This window comes from Oncorhynchus kisutch, linkage group LG2, assembly GCF_002021735.2.
Source record: "Oncorhynchus kisutch isolate 150728-3 linkage group LG2, Okis_V2, whole genome shotgun sequence".
Classification (NCBI taxonomy): domain Eukaryota; kingdom Metazoa; phylum Chordata; class Actinopteri; order Salmoniformes; family Salmonidae; genus Oncorhynchus; species Oncorhynchus kisutch.
Window position 1 is genome coordinate 5,851,480 of NC_034175.2, and position 25,081 is coordinate 5,876,560.

The 25,081-nt window shown below is 47.7% G+C and overlaps 1 protein-coding gene and 1 pseudogene across 2 annotated transcripts in view; both read left to right on the plus strand.

Annotated features, from left to right (window-relative positions):
* Positions 1 to 25,081, plus strand: part of LOC109868792 (ephrin type-B receptor 5) — a 76,828-nt gene that overhangs the window by 37,729 nt on the left and 14,018 nt on the right. The window contains exons 1-4 of one of the 2 annotated variants that reach the window (XM_031785837.1): positions 2,344 to 2,456; positions 3,261 to 3,533; positions 8,295 to 8,464; positions 8,773 to 9,068. In XM_031785837.1, the coding sequence (XP_031641697.1) occupies positions 8,331 to 8,464; positions 8,773 to 9,068 (430 nt within the window). In that variant the 5' untranslated portion in view covers positions 2,344 to 2,456; positions 3,261 to 3,533; positions 8,295 to 8,330. Of the gene's footprint in view, positions 1 to 2,343; positions 2,457 to 3,260; positions 3,534 to 8,294; positions 8,465 to 8,772; positions 9,069 to 25,081 lie in introns of those variants that run through there. The other variant, XM_031785827.1, reaches the window with a different exon arrangement.
* Positions 948 to 2,195, plus strand: LOC116353056 (tripartite motif-containing protein 29-like; annotated as a pseudogene).

Genomic DNA, 25,081 nt, shown 5'->3' on the forward strand with positions numbered 1-25,081 from the left:
AGGCGTGCATGGCCACGCAGTCGTGGGTGAAAAGGGAGTACAGGAGAGGGCTCAGAACACACCCTTGTGGGGCCCCAGTGTTGAGGATCAGAGGGTGGAGATGTTGTTACCTACCCTCACCACCTGGGTGCGGCCCGTCAGGAAGTCCAGTACCCAGTTGCACAGGGCGGGGTCGAGACCCAGGGTCTCAAGCTTGATGACGAGTTTGGAGGGTACTATGGTGTTAAATGCTGAGCTGTAGTCAATGAACAGCATTCTCACATAGGTATTCCTCTTGTCCAGATGGGTTAGGGCAGTGTGCAGTGTCATTGCGATTGCATCGTCTGTGGCCCTATTGGGGCGGTAAGCAAATTGGAGTGGGTCTAGGGTGTCAGGTAGGGTGGAGGTGATATGGTCCGGATGGCACTGTGATAGAGTTCCTACAGGTTTTTCTCACAGAGAAAGGAAAGGCTGATGGCCGATAAGGTAGTTAACCCACGGTTCCTAGGCCGTCATTCTAAATAAGAACTTGTTCTTAACTGACTTGCCTAGTTAAATAAAACATATGGAAAGTTTGCAAATCGCTTCCTTTTGGGATAATGTAGAATTTAAGATCTCTTTTCTGGATTATTTGGTGTTTTACGTTGTACACGGAGGACACTTTTGCAGAACTCTGCATGCAGAGTCTCACTTTGGTGTTTATCCCATTTTGTGAATTCTTGGTTGGTGAGCGGAACCCAGACCTCACAACCATAAAGGTCAATGGGTTCTATAACGGATTCAAGTATTTTTAGCCAGATCCTAATTGGTATGTCAAATGTTATGTTCCTTTGATGGCATAGAAGGCCCTTCTTGCCTTGTCTCTCTCTCTCTCTCTCGCTCTCTCTCTCTCTCTCTCTCTCAGTAAACAGTACTGAGCAGGGAGGGGCTTAGTAACGTGACTGCTGAAGTGAAACTAATGGAAACCAAAATGTTATGAACAGGATCGATCTTTTGCACTCAGAATCTATCCACACAGTTGCGCCTCCTGTAGCCTCCAGTCACTGTTGACCCTTTTTCTAATCAGAAGAAGAGAAAGAACAGTCAACACACGCTGAGGTGAGTAGAGAGGTGAACAAATAGAATATGTGATACTTGTTTGCGATGTTGTTACATGATAAAACAGTGTATAAAACAGTGTGTTGCTATATTGTTGACATCTAGAAATGAAACAGAATGATTCAAAAGAAGAAAACGAGATAGAATTAAGGATTTCAGAGGGCCCATTATATATTTTTCTTATTTGGTCTGTTTTCAGCTATGGCTTCCTCCTGTATTCTCCTGTGAAGAGCAGTTCCAGTGCTCTATCTGTCTGGATGTGTTCACTGAGCCAGTCTCTATCCCCTGTGGACACAACTACTGCAAGGCCTGTATCAGAGGATACTGGGACATCATCATTGACTTGTGCCAGTGTCCAATGTGTAAAGAGATATTTGGCAGAAGAGCTTTGTGTCAACACTTTCATTTCTGCAATGGCTGCTCAGCTCAATAAGTTGGCTGCAGTTGAAGCCACATCCATCACCCCAGGACAAGCCCAGACAACAACCCTCGCTAAACCTGGAGAAGTACCATGTGACGTCTGCACTGAGGGAGAGCACAAGGCCCTGAAGTCCTGCCTGGTGTGTCTGGCCTCTTACTGTGAGACTCACCTGGAGCCTCATCAGATACTGGCATCTTTCATGAAACACAAGCTGATCGACCCTGTGGAGAACCTGGAAGACAGGGTGTGTAAGAAGCATGAGAGACCCCTGGAGCTGTTCTGTAGGAGAGACCAGACGTGTGTGTGTCAGTTCTGCCCCGAGACAGACCACAAGACTGTCTCCATAGAGAGAGGAAGACTAAGATGAGGAAGACTACGGGTAACATTCAGAAGATGATCCAGGAGAGACTGCTGAAGGTTAAGGAGATCAAACAGACAGTAGAGCTCAGCAGGATAGATACAAAGAGAGAGATAGCAGACAATGTGGAGGTCTTCGCTGCTCTAGTGCGCTCCATTGAGAGAAGCCAGGCTGAGGTCATTATGGAGATAGAGAAGAAACTTAAAGCAGCAGAGAAGCAGGCTGAAATAATCATTGAAGAGCTGAGGCAGGAAATCACTGAGTTACAGATGAGAAGCACTGAGCTGGAGCAGCTCTCAGATATTTAAGATCATCTCCTCCTCCTCCAGAGCTCTCCATCCATCTGCACCACCCTTCCACCTACCAAGTACTGATCTGAGATCAGTGTCCACAGTGGTCTGTGTGTGGGGATTATGAGGAGTACTGTCTCAGCTGTGAAATACTGAATAAAGAGATGGAGAAGTTGTGTGATGCTGATCTGAAAAGGACACAGTAGTGTGCAGTGGATGTGACTCTGGACCCTCATATAGCGGATACCAAACTCATCCTGTCTGAGGACCGGAAACAAGTAAAACAGAATCTCCCAGCCAACCCAGAGAGGTTTGATAATAATGCCTGTGTTTTCGGGAATAAGAGGTTCTCCTGAGGGAGATTCTATTATGAGGTGCAGGTGAAGGGGAAGTCTATGTGGGTTTGGCTAGAGAGTGGCTAGAGAGTTTGGCTAGAGAGTGGCTAGAGAGTTTGGTGTGGAGGCCAGGTCTCATATCTACTCTTTCACTGGCTGCACCTTTACTGAGAGACTCTACCCACTGTTCTCTACAGGCACGAATATTCCTGGTGACAACTCAGCTCCACTTATCATCTCTACGATCAAGTCTGACTGAGTTTAGTGAACAAGGAACTCAGTCAATGGGAATCACAGCAATATGCCTTATTCAATGTGGCGATATTTCTTCTTGCGATAGATATTTCTTAGTGCTAGACCTTATCAGTTGATCAGATTTCATGATGAAGAATACTTATCTTATGTCCTAATACTGTTTTACAATCTATATTAAAAAGGTATTGCCTGTGAGTCATTGTACAGTTTTTTTTATAACTACTCCTACTTATTCCTCATCTCACGTTAAGTGAGATCACATTTCAAACACACACAGCATACACAGATGAAGAGGGAGTTTCAGATGATGCAGCGATACTGATAATGACTCATCACCAAGCTAAAAGTACAATGCTTCTTGGACTTAACCTATCCAACCTCTAGGATAACCTAGAAAGTCCCATACAGTGATCCATAAAGTAATCTCTCTGTGTCTTCTCCTCTTCCCCCTCTCTCACCCCCTCTCTCACCCCCCTCTCTCACCCCCCCCCCCCCCCCCCCCCCCCCCTCTCTCGCTCTCCCAGTGGGATGAGGTCAGTGTCCTAGATGACCGGGGGAAACTCATCCGGACCTTTGAGGTCTGCAACATCAACCAGAACCCCCATCTCCAGGACAACTGGCTGGCCACACCCTTCCTCTTCCGCTTCTCGGCACCACGAGTCTTTGTGACGCTGCGTTTCTCCGTGCGGGACTGTGCCAGCCTGCGCTCGCCCTCGCCCTCCTGCCGCGAGACACTCACCCTCTACTACAAACAGGCCGACTCACAGAGAGAGCTGGAGAGGACATGGAATGCAGAGGTAGGGCAGAAAGACTACACTTCCCACAATGCCACTAACATCCCACCTTCTTATTATATGTGTAATGCCACATACACATGTTCCTAGTTGTGATGTCAGAAATAAGACTTTGTTTCATTGATGTGCTTTTTGTTCGGAACAATGCTTCAACCAGATGAGATTTTAGCTAGCTTGTTAAGTAGACGTTGCTATTAATAAAGATAGCTAGCATTGATAAGCTGATGTTGCCATTAATAAAGATAGCTAGCATTGATAAGCTGACGTTGCCATTAATAAAGATAGCTAGCATTGATAAGCTGACTTTGCCATTAATAAAGATAGCTAGCATTGATAAGCTGACATTGCCATTAATAAAGATAGCTAGCATTGATAAGCTGACGTTGCCATTAATAAAGATAGCTAGCATTGATAAGCTGATGTTTCCATTAATAAAGATAGCTAGCATTGATAAGCTGACGTTGCCATTAATAAAGATAGCTAGCATTGATAAGCTGATGTTTCCATTAATAAAGATAGCTAGCATTGATAAGCTGACGTTGCCATTAATAAAGATAGCTGGCTTGATAAACTGACATTGCCATTAATGAAGATAGCTGGCATTGATAAGCTGATGTTGCCATTAATAAAGATAGCTAGCATTGATAAGCTGACGTTGCCATTAATAAAGATAGCTAGCATTGATAAGCTGACTTGCCATTAATAAAGATAGCTAGCATTGATAAGCTGATGTTGCCATTAATAAAGATAGCTAGCATTGATAAGCTGACGTTGCATTAATAAAGATAGCTGGCTTGATAAACTGACGTTGCCATTAATAAAGATAGCTAGCATTGATAAGCTGACGTTGCCATTAATAAAGATAGCTAGCATTGATAAGCTGACGTTGCCATTAATAAAGATAGCTAGCATTGATCAAATCAAATCAAATCAAATTTATTTATATAGCCCTTCGTACATCAGCTGATATCTCAAAGTGCTGTACAGAAACCCAGCCTAAAACCCCAAACAGCAAGCAATGCAGGTGGAGAAGCACGGTGGCTAGGAAAAACTCCCTAGAAAGGCCAATACCTAGGAAGAAACCTAGAGAGGAACCAGGCTATGTGGGGTGGCCAGTCCTCTTCTGGCTGTGCCGGGTGGAGATTATAACAGAACATGGTCAAGATGTTCAATGTTCATAAATGACCAGCATGGTCGAATAATAATAAGGCAGAACAGTTGAAACTAGAGCAGCAGCACAGTCAGGTGGAAGTTGAAACTGGAGCAGCAGCATGGCCAGGTAGACTGGGGACAGCAAGGAGTCATCATGTCAGGTAGTCCTGGGGCATGGTCCTAGGGCTCAGGTCAGTTGAAACTGGAACAGCAGCATGGCCAGGTGGACTGGGGACAGCAAGGAGTCATCATGTCAGGTAGTCCTGGGGCATGGTCCTAGGGCTCAGGTCCTCCGAGAGAGAGAAAGAAAGAGAGAAGGAGAGAATTAGAGAACGCACACTTAGATTCACACAGGACACCGAATAGGACAGGAGAAGTACTCCAGATATAACAAACTGACCCCAGCCCCCCGACACATAAACTACTGCAGCATAAATACTGGAGGCTGAGACAGGAGGGGTCAGGAGACACTGTGGCCCCATCCGAGGACACCCCCGGACAGGGCCAAACAGGAAGGATATAACCCCACCCACTTTGCCAAAGCACAGCCCCCACACCACTAGAGGGATATCTTCAACCACCAACCTACCATCCTGAGACAAGGCTGAGTATAGCCCACAAAGATCTCCGCCACGGCACAACCCAAGGGGGGGGGGGGGGGGGGGGGGCGCCAACCCAGACAGGATGACCACAACAGTGAATCAACCCACTCAGGTGACGCACCCCCTCCAGGGACGGCATGAGAGAGCCCCAGCAAGCCAGTGACTCAGCCCCTGTAATAGGGTTAGAGGCAGAGAATCCCAGTGGAAAGAGGGGAACCGGCCAGGCAGAGACAGCAAGGGCGGTTCGTTGCTCCAGAGCCTTTCCGTTCACCTTCCCACTCCTGGGCCAGACTACACTCAATCATATGACCCACTGAAGAGATGAGTCTTCAGTAAAGACTTAAAGGTTGAGACCGAGTTTGCGTCTCTGACATGGGTAGGCAGACCGTTCCATAAAAATGGAGCTCTATAGGAGAAAGCCCTGCCTCCAGCTGTTTGCTTAGAAATTCTAGGGACAATTAGGAGGCCTGCGTCTTGTGACCGTAGCGTACGTATAGGTATGTACGGCAGGACCAAATCAGAGAGATAGGTAGGAGCAAGCCCATGTAATGCTTTGTAGGTTAGCAGTAAAACCTTGAAATCAGCCCTTGCTTTGACAGGAAGCCAGTGTAGAGAGGCTAGCACTGGAGTAATATGATCAAATTTTTTGGTTCTAGTCAGGATTCTAGCAGCCGTATTTAGCACTAACTGAAGTTTATTTAGTGCTTTATCCGGGTAGCCGGAAAATAGAGCATTGCAGTAGTCTAACCTAGAAGTGACAAAAGCATGGATTAATTTTTCTGCATCATTTTTGGACAGAAAGTTTCTGATTTTTGCAATGTTACGTAGATGGAAAAAAGCTGTCCTCGAAATGGTCTTGATATGTTCTTCAAAAGAGAGATCAGGGTCCAGAGTAACGCCGAGGTCCTTCACAGTTTTATTTGAGACGACTGTACAACCATTAAGATTAATTGTCAGATTCAACAGAAGATCTCTTTGTTTCTTGGGACCTAGAACAAGCATCTCTGTTTTGTCCGAGTTTAATAGTAGAAAGTTTGCAGCCATCCACTTCCTTATGTCTGAAACACATGCTTCTAGCGAGGGCAATTTTGGGGCTTCACCATGTTTCATTGAAATGTACAGCTGTGTGTCATCCGCATAGCAGTGAAAGTTTACATTATGTTTTCGAATAACATCCCCAAGAGGTAAAATATATAGTGAAAACAATAGTGGTCCTAAAACGGAACCTTGAGGAACACCGAAATTTACAGTTGATTTGTCAGAGGACAAACCATTCACAGAGACAAACTGATATCTTTCCGACAGATAAGATCTAAACCAGGCCAGAACATGTCCGTGTAGACCAATTTGGGTTTCCAATCTCTCCAAAAGAATGTGGTGATCGATGGTATCAAAAGCAGCACTAAGGTCTAGGAGCACGAGGACAGATGCAGAGCCTCGGTCCGATGCCATTAAAATGTCATTTACCACCTTCACAAGTGCCGTCTCAGTGCTATGATGGGGTCTAAAACCAGACTGAAGCATTTCGTATACATTGTTTGTCTTCAGGAAGGCAGTGAGTTGCTGATAAGCATTGATAAGCTGACGTTGCCATTAATAAAGATAGCTAGCATTGATAAGCTGACGTTGCCATTAATAAAGATAGCTAGCATTTATAAGCTGACGTTGCCATTAATAAAGATAGCTAGCATTGATAAGCTGACATTGTCATTAATAAAGATAGCTAGCATTTATAAGCTGACGTTGCTATTAATAAAGATAGCTAGCATTTATAAGCTGACGTTGCTATTAATAAAGATAGCTAGCATTGATAAGCTGATGTTGCCATTAATAAAGATAGATAGCTTGCTTAACACTGACAGTATGGTCACACTAGCTACATTGTCCGTATTGATAAGGTTGTAGTTGTAGTTATGACAGAACAACCATTCCTGGGCCTGTCTCCAGAAGCGAACCACTGATGTACGGTACCAGAAAATATGTTCTATGGATTGTGTTTCCTCGTGTCTACACAAGGCTGACTGTCCAATGCCCCATATATTGAGCGTTATTTTTGTAGCAAGTATTTTATATAATGGCTTACAATGAAATGAACAAATTGATGTGTCAATTGTTGTTTTATATGTCAGTTCATGAACCTGAGGCCAAGGTATTGGGATATCAAAAACTGACTTGAATTGTATATGGCAATGTTGTCAAACCTTTTTACTTGAAGTGAAACTGATACATTTTTTATTAATACTAAACAGTTTAAGCCATTTTAAGCCAAGACAAATGGTCTCTTCCCATGGTATTTATAGTTTCTAAAAACATCTGTCAAGACGTAGAGTATAAAGACTACATTTCCCAATATCCCATTTTAGTAATATGTAGTTCTGCATGTTCCAAAGCAAGTTCCAAAAGCAAGGAAACAATGATGCCATAACATTCCTCTCATTCTCATCCCCCTCAATCTCATTAAATAAACTACATTTCTCACCTCACATCAGTGCTTTGTAGGAGAGCAGTTACAGAGCTGTTTTGCCGAGTCGATAGGCTGCTGAGCTCAAATTGCGTCCGCGTGTCGTGTGCAGAGGGAAGGATGCAGTATTTGTGAATGAATACATTTCTCCTTGGGGAAAGTTAGATCCTGTTTAAACATTAAAATAAGAGTCTGATGAGTGAAGTGTAGAGGAATGTAGAGTGGGGAGCAGCAGGAAGGCCAGGAGTCTGAGTCTCTGGGGGAAGTTATCATGGTTATCTTGAAACTGGGGAGAATTAGATTAGACTAAAACACAGACTGTCACTGGTCCGCGACTGTTTATATTTGACTCAATGAGTACCCTCAGAGCTAACTGTTGCATACTCTTAAACTTAAACTTTAATCAACTGTTATATGCCCTTTATCTTATCCTTCTCCCTAATCCCTCACATTTTAATTTCCACAATGAAATGTAATACATGATCCCTCTCTCTCATCCTCCTCTCCCCCCTCTCTTCCTCCCCATCCCCCTTTCCCATCCCTGTCCAGCCGTCCAGTGGAGAGAAGGACACGAGGGAGGGCTGGATGAAGGTTGACACCATAGCAGCAGATAAGAGTTTCACCAAGGTGGAGCCCAGCCTGCCTCACCAGTACCAACCAGACCGCTACCGTCGGGTCAACATCAAGACCCGCAGCTTCGCGCCGCTCACACGCAATGGGTACTGTACGAGAACATTTGAAACAAATTCATGAAAATTCCCATATTCAAACCATGCTCATCACTTGTGACAAATAGTCCTTTGCCACTTTGTAGGCAGCAGTGTATGGTAACTAACTAACTCACCTAAACCCACACTGTCACCTATCTAGTGGTCCTTCAAATCAAATGAAACTTTATTTATCACATGCGCCGAATACAACAAGTGTAGACCTTACTGTGAAATGCTTACTTACAAGCCCTTAACCAACAGTGCAGTTCAAGCCTGATAACAAGTTAACATGTTATGACCCTTGACCCCGGTTTCAGATTCGTCCTGGCCATCGTCGACAGCGGCGCATGTGTCTCTCTCATGGGTGTGTCCATCTTCTACCGCCGCTGCCCAGCAACCAATCGCTATCTTGCTTCCTATCCGGCCACACCCTCAGGGGCGGAGCCTACCTCCCTGGTCCCTGTGTCTGGGACTTGTGTTCCCCACAGCCAAGCACAGGGAGGCTCCGCCCCTCGAATGCACTGCAACGCAGAAGGTGAATGGATGGTGCCGGTGGGTGGGTGCATCTGTGAAGAGGGATATGAGCCCAATCAAAACAGATCAGTCTGCTTAGGTGAGTTCAACAAGTCTGGTATACTTTTAAAACTTAAAACACACACACTAAATTGTCAAAGGACCAACAAAATTTAACAATATCTAAAGTTTTAGCCTCCTGTCGCCCTTCCTGTCAGTTCTGCTGTCCCCCTTCCTGTCAGTTCTCCTGTCGCCCTTCCTGTCAGTTCTCCTGTCCCCCTTCCTGTCAGTTCTCCTGCCCCCCTTCCTGTCAGTTCTCCTGCAACCCCCTTCCTGTCAGTTTTCCTGTTCACTCTCCTGTCAGTTGTCCTGTTCACTCTCCTGTCAGTTCTCCTGTCCCCCTTCCTGTCAGTTCTCCTGCCCCCCTTCTTGTCAGTTTTCCTGTTCACTCTCCTGTCAGTTGTCCTGACCCCTGTCCTGTCAGTTCTCCTGTCCCCCTTCCTGTCAGTTCTCCTGCCCCCCTTCCTGTCAGTTCTCCTGCCCTCTTCCTGTCAGTTCTCCTATCCCCCTTCCTGTCAGTTCTCCTGTTCACTCTCCTGTCAGTTCTCCTGTTCACTCTCCTGTCAGTTGTCCTGACCCCTGTCCTGTCAGTTCTCCTGTCCCCCTTCCTGTCAGTTCTCCTGTCTCCTGTCCTGTCAGTTTTCCTGTTCACTCTCTTGTTAGTTGTCCTGACCCCTGTCCTATCAGTTCTCCTGTCCCCCTTCCTGTCAGTTCTCCTGTCCCCCCTCCTGTCAGTTTTCCTGTCCACTCTCCTGTCAGTTGTCCTGACCCCTGTCCTGTCAGGTCTCCTGTCCCCCTTCCTGTCAGTTCTCCTGTCCCCCTTCCTGTCAGTTTTCCTGTCCACTCTCCTGTCAGTTGTCCTGACCCCTTTCCTGTCAGTTTTCCAGACCCCTGTCCTGTCAGTTCTCCTGTCCCCTGCCCTGTCAGTTCTCCTGTCTCCCCTCCTGTCAGTTCTCCTGTCCACCCTCCTGTCAGTTCTCCTGTCTCCTGTCCTGTCAGTTTTCCTGTCTCCTGTCCTGTCAGTTCTCCTGTCTCCTGTTCTGTCAGTTCTCCTGTTCTGTCAGTTCTCCTGTCCCCTGTCCTGTCAGTTCTCCTGTCCCCTGTCCTGTCAGTTCTCCTGTCTCCTGTCCTGTCAGTTCTCCTGTCCCCCCTCCTGTAAGTTCTCCTGTCTCCTGTTCTGTCAGTTCTCCTGTTCTGTCAGTTCTCCTGTCCCCTGTCCTGTTAGTTATCCTGTCTCTTGTCCTGTCAGTTCTCCTGTCTCCTGTTCTGTCAGTTCTCCTGTTCTGTCAGTTCTCCTGTCCCCTGTCCTGTCAGTTCTCCTGTCCCCTGTCCTGTCAGTTCTCCTGTCTCCTGTCCTGTCAGTTCTCCTGTCCCCCCTCCTGTAAGTTCTCCTGTCTCCTGTTCTGTCAGTTCTCCTGTTCTGTCAGTTCTCCTGTCCCCTGTCCTGTCAGTTATCCTGTCTCTTGTCCTGTCAGTTCTCCTGTCTCCTGTCCTGTCAGTTATCCTGTCTCTTGTCCTGTCAGTTCTCCTGTCTCTTGTCCTGTCAGTTCTCCTGTTCTGTCAGTTCTCCTGTCTCTTGTCCTGTCAGTTCTCCTGTTCTGTCAGTTCTCCTGTCTCTTGTCCTGTCAGTTCTCCTGTTCTTTCAGTTCACCTGTCTCTTGTCCTGTCAGTTCTCCTGTCTCTTGTCCTGTCAGTTCTCCTGTTCTGTCAGTTCTCCTGTCTCTTGTCCTGTCAGTTCTCCTGTCTCTTGTCCTGTCAGTTCTCCTGTTCTGTCAGTTCTCATGTCTCCTGTCCTGTCAGTTCTCCTGTCTCTTGTCCTGTCAGTTCTCTTGTCCTGTCAGTTCTCCTGTCCTGTCAGTTTTCCTGTCTACTGTCCTGTCAGTTCTCATGTCTCCCATCCTGTCAGTTCTCCTGTCCCCCCTCCTGTCAGTTCTCCTGTCTCCTGTCCTGTCAGTTTTCCTGTCTCCTGTCCTGTCAGTTCTCCTGTCTCCTGTTCTGTCAGTTCTCCTGTTCTGTCAGTTCTCCTGTCCCCTGTCCTGTCAGTTCTCCTGTCCCCTGTCCTGTCAGTTCTCCTGTCTCCTGTCCTGTCAGTTCTCCTGTCCCCCCTTCTGTAAGTTCTCCTTTCTCCTGTCCTGTCAGTCTCCTGTCTCCCCTCCTGTCAGTTCTCCTGTCTCCTGTCCTGTCAGTTTTCCTGTCTCCTGTCCTGTCAGTTCTCCTGTCTCCTATTTTGTCAGTTCTCCTGTCCTCTCAGTTTTCCTGTCTCCTGTCCTGTCAGTTATCCTGTCTCTTGTCCTGTCAGTTCTCCTGTCTCCTGTCCTGTCAGTTATCCTGTCTCTTGTCCTGTCAGTTCTCCTGTCTCTTGTCCTGTCAGTTCTCCTGTTCTGTCAGTTCTCCTGTCTCTTGTCCTGTCAGTTCTCCTGTTCTGTCAGTTCTCCTGTCTCTTGTCCTGTCAGTTCTCCTGTTCTTTCAGTTCACCTGTCTCTTGTCCTGTCAGTTCTCCTGTCTCTTGTCCTGTCAGTTCTCCTGTTCTGTCAGTTCTCCTGTCTCTTGTCCTGTCAGTTCTCCTGTCTCTTGTCCTGTCAGTTCTCCTGTTCTGTCAGTTCTCATGTCTCCTGTCCTGTCAGTTCTCCTGTCTCTTGTCCTGTCAGTTCTCTTGTCCTGTCAGTTCTCTTGTCCTGTCAGTTCTCCTGTCTCTTGTCCTGTCAGTTCTCTTGTCCTGTCAGTTCTCCTGTCTCTTGTCCTGTCAGTTCTCCTGTCTCTTGTCCTGTCAGTTTTCCTGTTCTGTCAGTTCTCCTGTCTCTTGTCCTGTCAGTTCTCCTGTTCTGTCAGTTCTCCTGTCTCCTGTCCTGTCAGTTCTCCTGTCTCTTGTGTCACTAACTTTCTGGATCAATATGAGATGGAACTGCTGCCGTCACTCTGATCACTGGCCCAGCTTGACTGAGAGGACAGGGGAAGGAGGGCAGGGACAGACAATGGCCATGTGGGCTGTGTGTGTGTGTTGTGGGGGGGGCGGGGTGGTTGATGATGGGAAAATGTTTTATGAGACTGTGTCAGCAATATCCTACATAAATGAATAGGTGTTTATGTCTGGGAGCATAAGTAGGGCTTTGTGTTGTGGTCTCTGTGTTGGTGGTGTTTTAACTGAAGAAGCAGGAAGGGAGCAGAACTCAGGGGAATAAGAGACAGCTTGTCAGACCAAGAGCTCAACTACTGCTTCAACAAGCCCCACTTGACCCAGAATGTTAGCACAGAGGAGGAAAGGAACACACACACACACTGTGTATCTCTCTCTCTCTCTCTCTCTCTCTCTCTCTATCTCTCTCTCTCTCACACACACACACACACACTCACACTCTCTCACACACTCACACTCCCACACACTACAGGGACATGGACACTACACCATAGTCTGGGTCAGTGTGCACCGTGGAAAAGTAAAGTTTTCTACCTTCACTGGACAGGGGTCAATGAGAAAGATATGTTTTGGAGAAATATCAAGAAAGACACCATGGAATATTGAGAGAAGGAGGAGAGAAAGAGAGGTAAAGAGAGAGAGGAGGGAGGGAGGGAGGGAGGGAGGGAGGGAGGGAGGGAGGGAGGGAGGGAGGGAGGGAGGGAGGGAGGGAGGGAGGGAGGGAGGGAGGGAGGGAGGGAGGGAGGGAGGGAGGGAGGGAGGGAGGGAGGGATGTGACACATTTAGGTCATAGTGATGTAATGGCCACTCGTCTGTGAACAAGTGACAGAAACCACAGCGGGAGAGGGAAAGAGAGAGGGGGAGATAGAGGGAAGGAGAGAGGGGATAAGTGGACACAAGTTAACGACTTAAGGAATTGAGCAAGCAGAAAGTCTGAGGAAAGTAAGGAGACAGAGAGAGGGGGAAGGGGTATTGACTGAGATGTGGACAGCGGGAGGCTGTGTGGTGCTGTGTGTGTGTGTGTGTGTATGTGTATGTGTGTATGTGTGTGTGTGTGTGTGTGTTCTCCCTTGACGGTTGACAGTTGAAGGTAAAGGTCCAGTAAAGGTCCAGTCCAGTAGTTCTCTGTGGTGCTATCTGTTACCCTCTCCTCCACAGGCCAGACCAGGGCTGGTCAGGGGCCTCCCAGTCCCAAGCTAGCTAACAGCTTCATTAATACTGCCACTCTGAACCAAGTCAACTGTGAAATGTCTTCATGCTCTAATGGCTTACATCTGGGCTCTCCCCGCCACTCACACGGTTTGTCCCACTTTGATTGATATTTACTGAGAAATAACCACTCCAACGCCACTCTGTGGCTCAGTGGTTTGGCCTTCCAGGTGGGGATAAACAGATCATAAGGAGTGGCAGCCTCACCCACACAGGGATTTCTGTGTTAATTATTGTTCATTATTGTTCATTAGTGTTAATTATTCTGTGATTATGTTTAGTTGATCAGGTCATTGACTAATGATGTGGATGTAACGTCATGCCATTGTTGTCCCTGTTTAGTTGTTTGGATGAAAAAACTGATAGCTGAGACGGTTGTTGGGCCGTTTTCGCTGAAGGTTTTTATTCTACATTGTCTCTGAGGCTCCGGTATAAATATCTGTGTAGACACCAATAACTTAGTTGTACGGCTCTAAGGGGGTTCCAGGCACATTCAAGATCTGAACTGATGAGTGATAAGTAATCCAAATGGACTTAATATTAAGCTGTTCATTAGAAGTGATCTGTGCTGGAATTAAACCCACAACCTCTTGGTGTTACAAGCACCATCCACGCTCTAACCAGCTCAGTCACCAGAACCAGTGACTCCTAACATATCCTCTAATGATGACAGGGAACAGAGCAGGAGACAAGCAGCACTCTGTTCTCTCCTAAACACAATACCTACACTAGATGTTTTCTCCGTTGACATTCGCGTCGACAAAGATAGAAAGAGAGAGAGAGAGAGAGAGAGAGAGAGAGAGAGGAGAGGAGAGAGAGAGAGAGAGAGAGAGAGCGTGTATGCTCAGCAGAAGTATGACTGAGCATGAGACACAATTACACCTGTTCACCCAGACATGAAACAGACTTTTACATCATGGGGCTTTCTAAGCAGGTCCACATCAGTTCCATGTCACATAGTTCCTGTAACAATGATGATATACAGTTGAAGTTGGAAGTTTACATACACTTAGGTTGGAGTCATTAAAACTCATTTTTCAACCACTCCACAAATTTCTTGTTAACAAACTATAGTTTTGGAAAGTCGGTTTGGACATTTACTTTGTGCAAGACTTAAGTCATTTTTCCAACAATTGTTTACAGACAGATTATTTCACTTATAATTCACTGTATCACAATTCCAGTGGGTCAGAAGTTTACACACACTAATTTGACTGTGCCTTTAAACAGCTTGGAAAATTCCAGAAAATTATGTCATGGCTTTAGAAGCTCTGATAAGCTAATTGACATCATTTGAGTCAATCGGAGGTGTATCTGTGGATGTATTTCAAGGCCTACCTTCAAACTCACAGCCTCTTTGCTTGACAGCATGGAAAAATCAAAAGAAATCAACCAAGACCTTTTCCTTGGGAGCAATTTCCAAATGCCTGAAGGTACCACGTTCATCTGTACAAACAATAGTACGCAAGTATAAACACCATGGGACCACGCAGCCATCGTGCCGCTCAGGAATTAGATGCGTTCTGCGTTCTATCCACAGTAAAACAAGCAGTAAAACAAGACCTATATCGACATAACCTGGAAGCCCGCTCAGCAAGGAAGAGGCCACTGCTCCAAAACCGCAATAAAAAAGCCAGACTACAGTTTGCATCTGCACATGGGGACAAAGATAGTACTTTTTGGAGAAATGTCCTCTGGTCTGGTGAAACAAAAATAGAACTGTTTGGCCATAATGACCATTGTTATGTTTGGAGGAAAAGGGAGAGGCTTGCAAGCCGACGAACACCATCCCAAACGTGAAGAATGTGGGTGGCAGCATCATGTTGTCGGGTACTTTGCTGCAGGAGGGACTGGTGCACTTCACAAAATGGATGGTTTCATGAGGGAGGAAAATGATGTGGATATATTGAAGCAACATCTCAAGACATCAGTCAGGAAGTTAAAGCTTGGTCACAAATGGGTCTTCCAAATGGACAATGACCCCAAGCATACTTCCAAAATTGTGGTAAAATGGCTTAAGGACTACAAAGTCAAGGTATTGGAGTGGCCATCACAAAACCCTGACCTCCTTCCTATAGAAAATTTGTGGGCAAAACTGAAAAAGCTTGTATGGGCAAGGAGGCCTACAAACATGACTCCGTTAAACTAGCTCGGTCAGGAGGAATGGGCCAAAATTCACCCAACTTAAGCTTGTGGAAGGCTACCCGAAACGTTTGACCCAAGTTAAACAATTTAATGGCAATGATACCATATACTAATTGAGTGTCTGTAAACTTCTGACCCACTCGGAATGTAATGTAATAAATCAAATTTGAAATAAATCATTCTCTCTACTATTATTCTGACATTCCACATTCTTAAAATAAGGTGGTGATCCTAACTGACCTAAGACAGGGAATTTTTACTTGGATTAAATGTCAGGAATTGTGAAAGAAAAAAGGTTTAAATGTAGTTGGCTAAGGTGTATGTAAACCTCCGACTTCAACTGTATATATATATTCCTTAAGACAGTTCCCTTAACAATGATGATATATATTCCTTAAGACAGTTCCCTTAACAATGATGATATATATTCCTTAAGACAGTTCCCTTAACAATGATGATATATATTCCTTAAGACAGTTCCCTTAACAATGATGATATATATTTCTTAAGACAGTTCCCTTAACAATGATGATATATATTCCTTAAGACAGTTCCCTTAACAATGATGACATATATTCCTTAAGACAGTTCCCTTAACAATGATGAATATATTCCTTAAGACAGTTCCCAAGTTCACACTGACGAAATATGTTCCTCAACACTAAACTTTCTTATGAACATGCATTTATCTTCAGTACCTCTCCAGGACTGTGGTTGTTCTGGTGAATGTCATTTGCCCAGGACTACTGATGAATTTACGTCACAGTGTTTTTTGAGATGTAAATTATTGTGCAATGTCCCTGTTAACTAAAATATGTAAATATTCATTCACATGGGTCTAATATTTAGAGCTCACTAAGGGGTGCCATTGAATATATTTGAATGGGGCTGTCCTGATTTAATTCAAACCCTGCGGCAAGATATTGTGGGAATTTTAAACACGGTGAGAGAGTGCCCTAGTGCGGACTATTGGATAGGAGTGTACTATGGATAGTAGAATATTGGATTTGCTTGACACTTTATGCAAGGAGAATGTCCATAGATTTATGTAATGATCTAGGATGTATTCACCATGGGGACCATGTGACTGCAGGGATTCTGGATAAGCTGCTAGTACTATTAGGAGTGACTCATCATATGGCTTGTGTACCATTGGCTTGTGTCATATACGTAGACTTATATGTTGCTATACTGTCTGATTGGTGTGTTACATTGCTTGCTCAATTGGTTTAAAACCAATTGCTATTGAGTGTCATGTGAGCGTTAAGAACCTGATGTTTCATTTCATTTGGCTTAGTATACACTCTTAGAAAAAAGGTGCTATCAAGAACGTTAAAGGGTTCTTTGGCTCTCCCTTTGAAGAACCCTTTTGATCCAGGTAGAACTATTTCTGGTTCCATGTAAAACCTTTTTGTTAAAGGAATTTCATTCCTATATGTTCATTAACCAATTCAATTAAAACACTCTGCCCATTTCTAAGAATTTGTAAGATGCTTATTTGCATAAAATTGACAGAGACCAGTCTCAAAATCAATCAATAGCATTTATTCTTGAGAGTCGTGATCATAGTACAATTTACATCAGGTATGCTAAAAATGACGTCATAGGTTTTATTCGGTCCTTCCTCCACTCCGATACAATGGCAATATAGTTCACAAGTCTTCCCACATTGTCCACTACCTGTTAAATAATCTACTACTAGCCCAAGGTCTCTCCTCTCCCTGTGTAGAGACAGGATGTCCTGTAAGGAACACAGCATTCCAGCCAGTCTGACGATAGCTCCATTCGTTTCTAACAAGGATCAGACAGTCCTTCTAATTCTGGACGAAAACTACACACATTATATTCAGTATTATGATTCTAATAAGATTCATACATCCATACAGTAACATAGTAGTATTCTGTTTTAGTCATAGTTCTGATTTAAATGTATACATAATTTAGTCATTATTCATAAAAATCCCTTAACACTTTTCCACAGAGGGTTCTACATGGAACCCAAAAGGGTTCTACCTGGAACCGAAAAAGGGTTCCCCTATGGGTACAGCCGAAGAACCATTTTGGAACCTTTTTTCTAAGAGTGTACCTTAGATGTTTGATCTGCGTTATGTTATATATATATTTGTATTGAACCTTTATTTAACTAGTCAAGTCAGTTAAGAATACATTCATATTTACAATGACGGCCTACCCCGGCCAAACCCTAACCTGGAGGACGCTGGGCCAATTGTGTGCCGCCCTACGGGACTCCCAATCACGGCCGGTTGTGAATCAGCCTGGAATCGAACCGGTGTCTGTAAGTGACGCCTCTAGCACTGAGATGTAGTGCCTTAGACCACCACTCGGGAGCCCAATATGTCTAGGAAATATCTTTCTCCAGGTCATGTAACACCATGGTGATATTATGACAGCTATCTGATATGAACTAGATAGTGTTAAATGTTCAGACCTGTTTGTCTGAGAGGGACAATCCATTAAGGCATGAGTGTAACCAGGGCAGGGCTTAAAGGGACATGGAGCAGATTAGAACATGTTATTACCATTCAATATGCATTTACTGGATGTCACTTATGTCACTAACTATAGAATGTCACAGACATACAGTGGAGAGATGGAGAGAGACGGAGAGATAGACAGACGGGAGAGACGGAGGAGAGGAAAGAGATAGACAGACGGGAGAGACGGAGGAGAGGAAAGAGATAGACAGACGGGAGAGACGGAGGAGAGGAAAGAGATAGACAGACGGGAGAGACGGAGGAGAGGAAAGAGATAGACAGACGGGAGAGACGGAGGAGAGGATAGAGAGAGACAGACGGGAGAGAGGGGGGAGAGGATGGAGAGAGACAGACGGGAGAGACGGAGGAGAGGATAGAGAGACAGACGGGAGAGAGGGAGGAGAGGATAGAGAGACAGACGGGAGAGACAGAGGAGAGGATAGAGAGACAGACGGGAGAGACGGAGGAGAGGATAGAGAGAGACAGACGGGAGAGAGGGGGGAGAGGATGGAGAGAGACAGACGGGAGAGACGGAGGAGAGGATAGAGAGAGACAGACAGGAGAGACGGAGGAGAGGATAGAGAGAGACAGACGGGAGAGACAGAGGAGAGGATAGAGAGACAGACGGGAGAGAGGGAAGAGAGGATAGAGAGAGACAGACAGGAGAGAGGGAGGAGAGGATGGAGAGACAGACGGGAGAGAGGGAGGAGAGGATAGAGAGAGACAGACGGGAGAGAGGGAAGAGAGGATGGAGAGACAGACGGGAGAGAGGGGGGAGAGGATGGAGAGAGACAGACGAGAGAGAGGGAGGAGAGGATAGAGAGACAGACGGGAGAGACGGAGGAGAGGATAGAGAGACAGACGGGAGAGAGGGGGGAGAGGATGGAGAGAGACAGACGGGAGAGAGGGAAGAGAGGATAGAGAGACAGACGGGAGAGACGGAGGAGAGGATAGAGAGACAGACGGGAGGGGGGGGAGAGGATGGAGAGAGACAGACAGGAGAGAGGGAAGAGAGGATAGAGAGACAGACGGGAGAGATGGAGGAGAGGATAGACAAAGACAGAAGGGAACAAGATATTTGCTCATGGAACCATGTGTGTTCATGTCTCCTGTTTGTGGCTGCATCTGCACTAGGACAAATCTGTGTGTGCGTGTGTGTGTGTCAGATTAGAATGCTGGGAGCAAAAGAGAGAATGAGGACATAAGAGAGAGATAGCGGGAGAGAGGGCATAGAGAGAGAAGGAGAAATTGGGTCAGTGATCTAAATACCAAGTACCATGTCAACAGCATTTCATTACCATCCATCCATCTCTCTCTCTCTCTCTCTCTCTCTCCCTTTGTTTATGCCTATTATTCCCCTTTGGTTCTTTCCAATCTTTCTCTCTTCTTGTCTTTATCTCTCTTTCATTGTGTCCCTCTCTTTTCTCTGCCACCATTTCAGTCCCATCCCCCTTTCCTTTCTACTCCCTCTAGCTCTCTCTCTCTCTCTACCTCCCCCTCTCTCTCTCTCTCTCTCTCTCTCTCTCTCTCTCTCTCTCCATCTCTCTCTCTCTCCATCTCTCTCTCTCTCTCTCTCTCTCTCTCTCTCCATCTCTCTCTCTCTCTCTCTCTCTCTCTCTCCATCTCTCTCTCTCTCCATCTCTCTCTCTCTCTCTCTCCATCTCTCTCTCTCTCTCTCTCTCTCTCTCTCTCTCTCTCTCTCTCTCTCTCTCCATCTCTCTCTCTCTCCATCTCTCTCTCTCTCTCTCTCTCTCTCTACCTCCCCCCATCTCTCCCTCTCTCTCTCTCTCTCTCTCTCTCTCTCTCTCTCTCTCTCTCTCTCTCTCTCTCCCTCTTTCTACATCTCCCTCTCTCTATCTCCCTCCCTCTCTCTATCTTCCCACCCGTCTCCGACTTCACGCCTGTGTCTGAGAGTAGATCTGTGCTCTTCCAGACAAGTGAGAACACAGGAAGCCTTTTATCTGTTTAAACATCTCCCCTGTCTCTCCACGTCTACTCTATTCCCTCTCTCCCTTTTACTGTCTCCCTGTACACATGCATTCTCTCAAACACACCCACAGACGCACGCACACACACACAGACGCACACTCACACAAACCTCTTGTCAACCTTTGGAGGTGGTACATGCTGGTGAAAAGGTTATCTAAATAAGGTCAGAGGACGTGAGAGGTGTTCACCGCAGCAGAGCACTCAGACCACCATGTCCAAGGACCGTCACACACGCACACAATGACAGATATACACACTCACACACACACACACACACACACACACACAATGACAGATACACACACACACACACACACAACGACAGCTACACACACACACACAATGACAGATACACACGCCTTTTTCCTTCTCTCTCTTTATCTCGCTCTGTGTCTGTCTCATAAACCCCCGTAGTTATCACCTAACATAATGAACAGACCATGCTAAAAGTGTTCGGGGGAATATTTTGAAGAATGAAAAAACTAAGTTTTTTATATGATCTCATATGTCTCATAACACAATGTCTCTCTTGCTCTCTCTATCTTTCGCTCTCTCTCTCTCTCTCTCTCGCTCTCTGCAACAGCAGACACTTAGACAGAGACATGCACTCTTCAAGTCTGGAACAGCATTCATAGACACACTTACTGTAGGTGTTCTGTTACGCTCTGACTCGTACAGACTGTCTCTACACACAGACTGAATCAGAACCGTAGAGACACTCAGGGCCTGACTCTGCTTGAGAAGACATGTCGTTCAATGTGCAGTGTGCACACTCCTAGGCAGAATCAGACACTGTCCTAGGCGATCTCAAACACTCAGGGCCCAGCTCTACACTTAAACACGGCCTTACAGTAAGTGCATTCTAGAAAACAAGCAGAATCTCTCAGTTCAGAGAGAGCTACAGTATAGGCAGAATCTCTCACTGCATTACTGTCACGACTTCCGCCGGAGTCGGTCCCTCTCCTTGTTCGAGCGGCGATCGGCGATCCACTTTTCATTTTCCATTTGTTTTGTCTTTGTTTTCTACACACCTGGTTTCAATTCCCCCATTACATGTTAATTATTTAACCCTCTGGTTTCCCCCATGTTTGTGTGCGTGTTTGTTATATTGCTCAGGCTGTTACTGACGGTTGGTATTTTGTTGCGGGGTTTTGTTATTACGCCTGTGTATTTCGTGGTACCGGTATTTTTTTCGCACCATAGTATTGTGTTAATACTGGTGTTGTCTTCAATTAAATACATTGTCCACACATCTCAGCTCTCCTGCGCCTGACTCCTTTCACCAGTTACCCACAGCCTTGACAGAAACACGCACCCACTCGGAATGGAGTCAGCAGGAACAGGTGCACCTGCAGTAGGGGATGAGGAGCGAGTCCAGCAGCAGGCTGCCATGCTGCTGCATCTCTACAAACCATGGAGCGCTGGGAGAGAAGAGGAGTCACTCCAGCGTCTCCACCAGCACAACCAGTCTCACCATCACACACCCCTCCTTCACCCGGGCCCAGTGGGATTCGGCTCGCCCTCCCGAGGGAGTTTGATGGAACGGAGGCGGGTTGTCAGGGGTTCTTGCTCCAGCTAGAGCTCTACCTGGCAACCGTCTACTCGGCTCCTTCGGGCCGTGAGAGCGTGGCCGTGCTCGTCTCCTGTCTCTCAGGGAAAGCCCTGGAATGGGCCAATGCCGTGTGGGGGGAAGAAGAAGAGGTGTTAGACCACTTCGAGGACGTCTCGTCCACCTGAGGCAGGGGACGAGGAGCGCACAGGAGTTCGCATTGGAATTCCGGACCCTGGCCGCCGGCGCGGGATGGAACGACAGGGCCCTGATCGAATACTACCGGTGCAGTCTGCGCAAGGACGTCGATCGGGAGTTGGCCTGCAGGGACACCACTCTCACATTCCACCAGCTGGTGGACCTGTCCATCCGGGCTGGATAACCTGCTCGCTACCCGCGGACGTCCAGATTGGGGTTTTCGGTTCCATCCCCCCAGCACCACCGCTCCAATGCCCATGGAGCTGGGAGGTGCTGCACTTAGGGCAACCGGAGGAGGGGCCATTCCATGCACCATCTGTGGCCGCAGAGGGCACACTGCCGGTCGGTGCTTGGGAGGTTCGTCTGGGAGTCGAGGCAGCAGGCAGGGCACTCTCGTGTCACCCCAGGTGAGTCGGCACCAGGCTCACCCAGAGCCCCGTTGCTCACATGTATTTGTTTATTAATTTTCCTGAGTTTTCCCTGCATTCCCAGCATAAGGCGCTCGTAGATTCAGGCGCAGATGGGAATTTCATTGACAGATCATTTGCCCATAGTTTAGGGATCCCCATTGTTCCTGTGGATATGCCCTTCCCTGTGCACGGCCTAGATAGTCGACCATTAGGGTCAGGGCTAATTAGGAAGACCACCGCTCCACTGGGCATGGTTACACAGGAGTGTCACAGGGAGAGAATCAGTCTCTTCCTTATTGATTCTCCTGCGTTTCCCGTGGTGCTGGTCCTACCCTGGTTGGTCTGTCATGGCAGAGGGCTCTCACGGGGTGGTCGCGAAAGTGCTCGTGGAGGTGTTTAGGGGTTTCCGAATCTCTGGGGCAGGGGTACATTCGGCCCTCCACTTCACCTGCCTCCTCAAGTTTCTTTTTTGTGAAGAAGAAGGGTGGAAGTCTGCGCCCGTGTATTGACTATCGAGGCATCAACCAAATCACTGTGATGTACAGGTGCCCGCTACCGCTCATGGCCAGTGCGATCGAGTCAATGCACGGGGCGCGCTTCTTCACAAAATTGGATCTCAGGAGCGCTTACAACCTGGTGCGTATCCGGGAGGGGGACGAGTGGAAGATGGCATTTAGTACCACCTCAGCGCACTATGAGTACCTCGTCATGCCGTACGGGTTGATGAATGCCCCATCAGTCTTGCAGGCCTTTGTAGACAACATTTTCCGGGACCTGCATGGGCAGGGTGTAGTGGTGTATATCGACGACATTCTGATATACTCTGCTACACGCGCCGAGCATGTGTCCCTGGTGTGCAGGGTGCTTGGTCGACTGTTGGAGCATGACCTGTACGTCAAGGCTATGAAATACCTGTTCTTTAAACAGTCCGTCTCCTTCCTAGGGTACCGCATTTCCACTTCAGGGATGGAGATGGAGAGTGGCCGCATTTCCGCCGTGCGTAATTGGCAGACTCCCACCACGGTAAAGGAAGTACAGCGGTTTTTCGGGTTTGCCAACTACTACCGGAGGTTTATCCAGGGTTTTGGTAAGGTAGCGGCTCCCATTACCTCACTACTGAAGGGTGGACCGGTGCAGTGGTCGGCTGAGGCGGACAGAGCTTTTGGTCACCCGAGGGCTCTGTTTTCCTTGGCTCCGGTGCTGGCTCATCCGGATCCCTATTTGGCGTTCATAGTGGAGGAGGACGCGTCCGAGGCTGGGATAGGAGCCGTGCTCTCTCAGCCCTCGGGTATGCCACCAAAGCTCCGCCCCTGTGTCTTCTTTTCGAAGAAGCTCAGCCCGGCGGAACAAAACTATGACGTGGGGGACCGGGAGCTGTTGGCTGTCGTCAAGACTTTGAAGGCATGGAGACATTGGCTTGAGGGGGCTAAACACCCTTTTCTTATCTGGACGGACCACCGCAATCTGGAGTGCATCCGGGCGGCGAGGAGACTGAACCCTCGCCAGGCAAGGTGGGCCATGTTTTTTACCCATTTTCTTTTCACCCTTTCCTACAGACCAGGTTCCCAGAACGCGAAGGCCGACACACTGTCCCGGATGTATGACACAGAGGAGTGGTCCATGGATCCCACTCCCATACTTCTGGCCTCTTGCCTGGTGACACCGGTATTGTGAGAGGTTGACCCGGACATCGAGCGGGCGTTACGTACAGAGCCCACTCCCCTCCAGTGTCCAGCTGGGCGTCTGTACGTTCTGTTTGCTGTCCGTGACCGTTTGATATATTGGGCCCACACGTCACCCACCTCTGGTCATCCAGGCATTGGTCGGACAGTGCGCTGTCTTAGTGGGAAGTACTGGTGGTCCACCTTGGCTAAGGCCGTGAGGGTTTATGTTTCCTCCTGCTCAGTGTGCGCCCAGTGCAAGGCCCCTAGGCACCTGCCCAGAGGGAAGTTGCAACCCTTACCCGTTCCACAACGGTCGTGGTCGCACCTGTCGCTGGACTTCCTGATGGATCTTCCTCCCTCACAGGGTAACACCACAATCCGGGTCGTTGTGGATCCGTTTTCTAAGTCCTACCGTCTCCTCCCTTTGCCCGGTCTCCCTACGGCCCTACAGACTGCGGAGGCCCTGTTCACACATGTCTTCCGGCACTCCGGGTTGCCTGAGGACATAGTATCTGATCGAGGTCCCCAGTTCACATCAAGGTTCTGGAGGGCGTTCATGGAACGTTTGGGAGTCTCTATCAGCCTTATCTCAGGTTTTCACCCCGAGAGGAATGGGCAGGTGGAGAGAGTAAACCAGGATGTGGGTAGGTTTCTGCGGTCTTATTGCCAAGACCGATCGGGGGAGTGGGCGGCGTTCATAACCTGGGCAGAGATGGCCCAGAACACGCTCCGCCACTCCTCTACCAACCTCTCCCCCTTCCAGTGCGTACTGGGGTACCAGCTGGTTCTTGCTCCATGGCATCAGAAACAGATTGAGGCTCCTGCGGTGGACAACCGGTTTAGGCGCTCGGAGGAGACATGGGACGCCGCTCATGTGCACCTTCAGCGGACCGTGAGGCGTCAGAAAGCCAGCGCAGACCGCCACCACAGTGGAGTCCCTGGTGGACGGGTCTGGCTCTCGACCTGAAACCTGCCCCTCCGCCTGCCCTGCCGGAAGCTGGGCCCGCAGTATGTGGGGCCATTCAAAGTCCTGAGGAGATTGAACATGGTTTGTTACAGTTTACAGCTTCCCCCAGATTACAGTATTAACTCCTTATTCCATGTGTCTCTCCTCAGGCCAGTGGTAGCTGGTCCACTCCAGGAGTCTGAGGTGCGGGAGGTTCCTCCGCCCCCTCTGGACATCGAGGGGGCCCCGGCGTATGCAGTCCAATCCATACTGGACTCGAGGCGTCGGGCGAGGGGCCTTCAGTACCTCATGGAGTGGGAGGGGTACGATCCGGAGGAGAGACGCTGGGTGCCGGTGGAGGATGTATTGGACCCTTCGATGCTGCGGGAGTTCCACTGTCTCCATCCAGATCGCCCTACGCCTCGCCCTTCGGGTCGTCCCCAAGGCCGTTGTCGGTGCACTGCAGGAGCCTCGTGTCAAGGGGGGGGGGGGGGGGGGGTACTGTCATGACTTCCGCAGGAGTCGGTCCCTCTC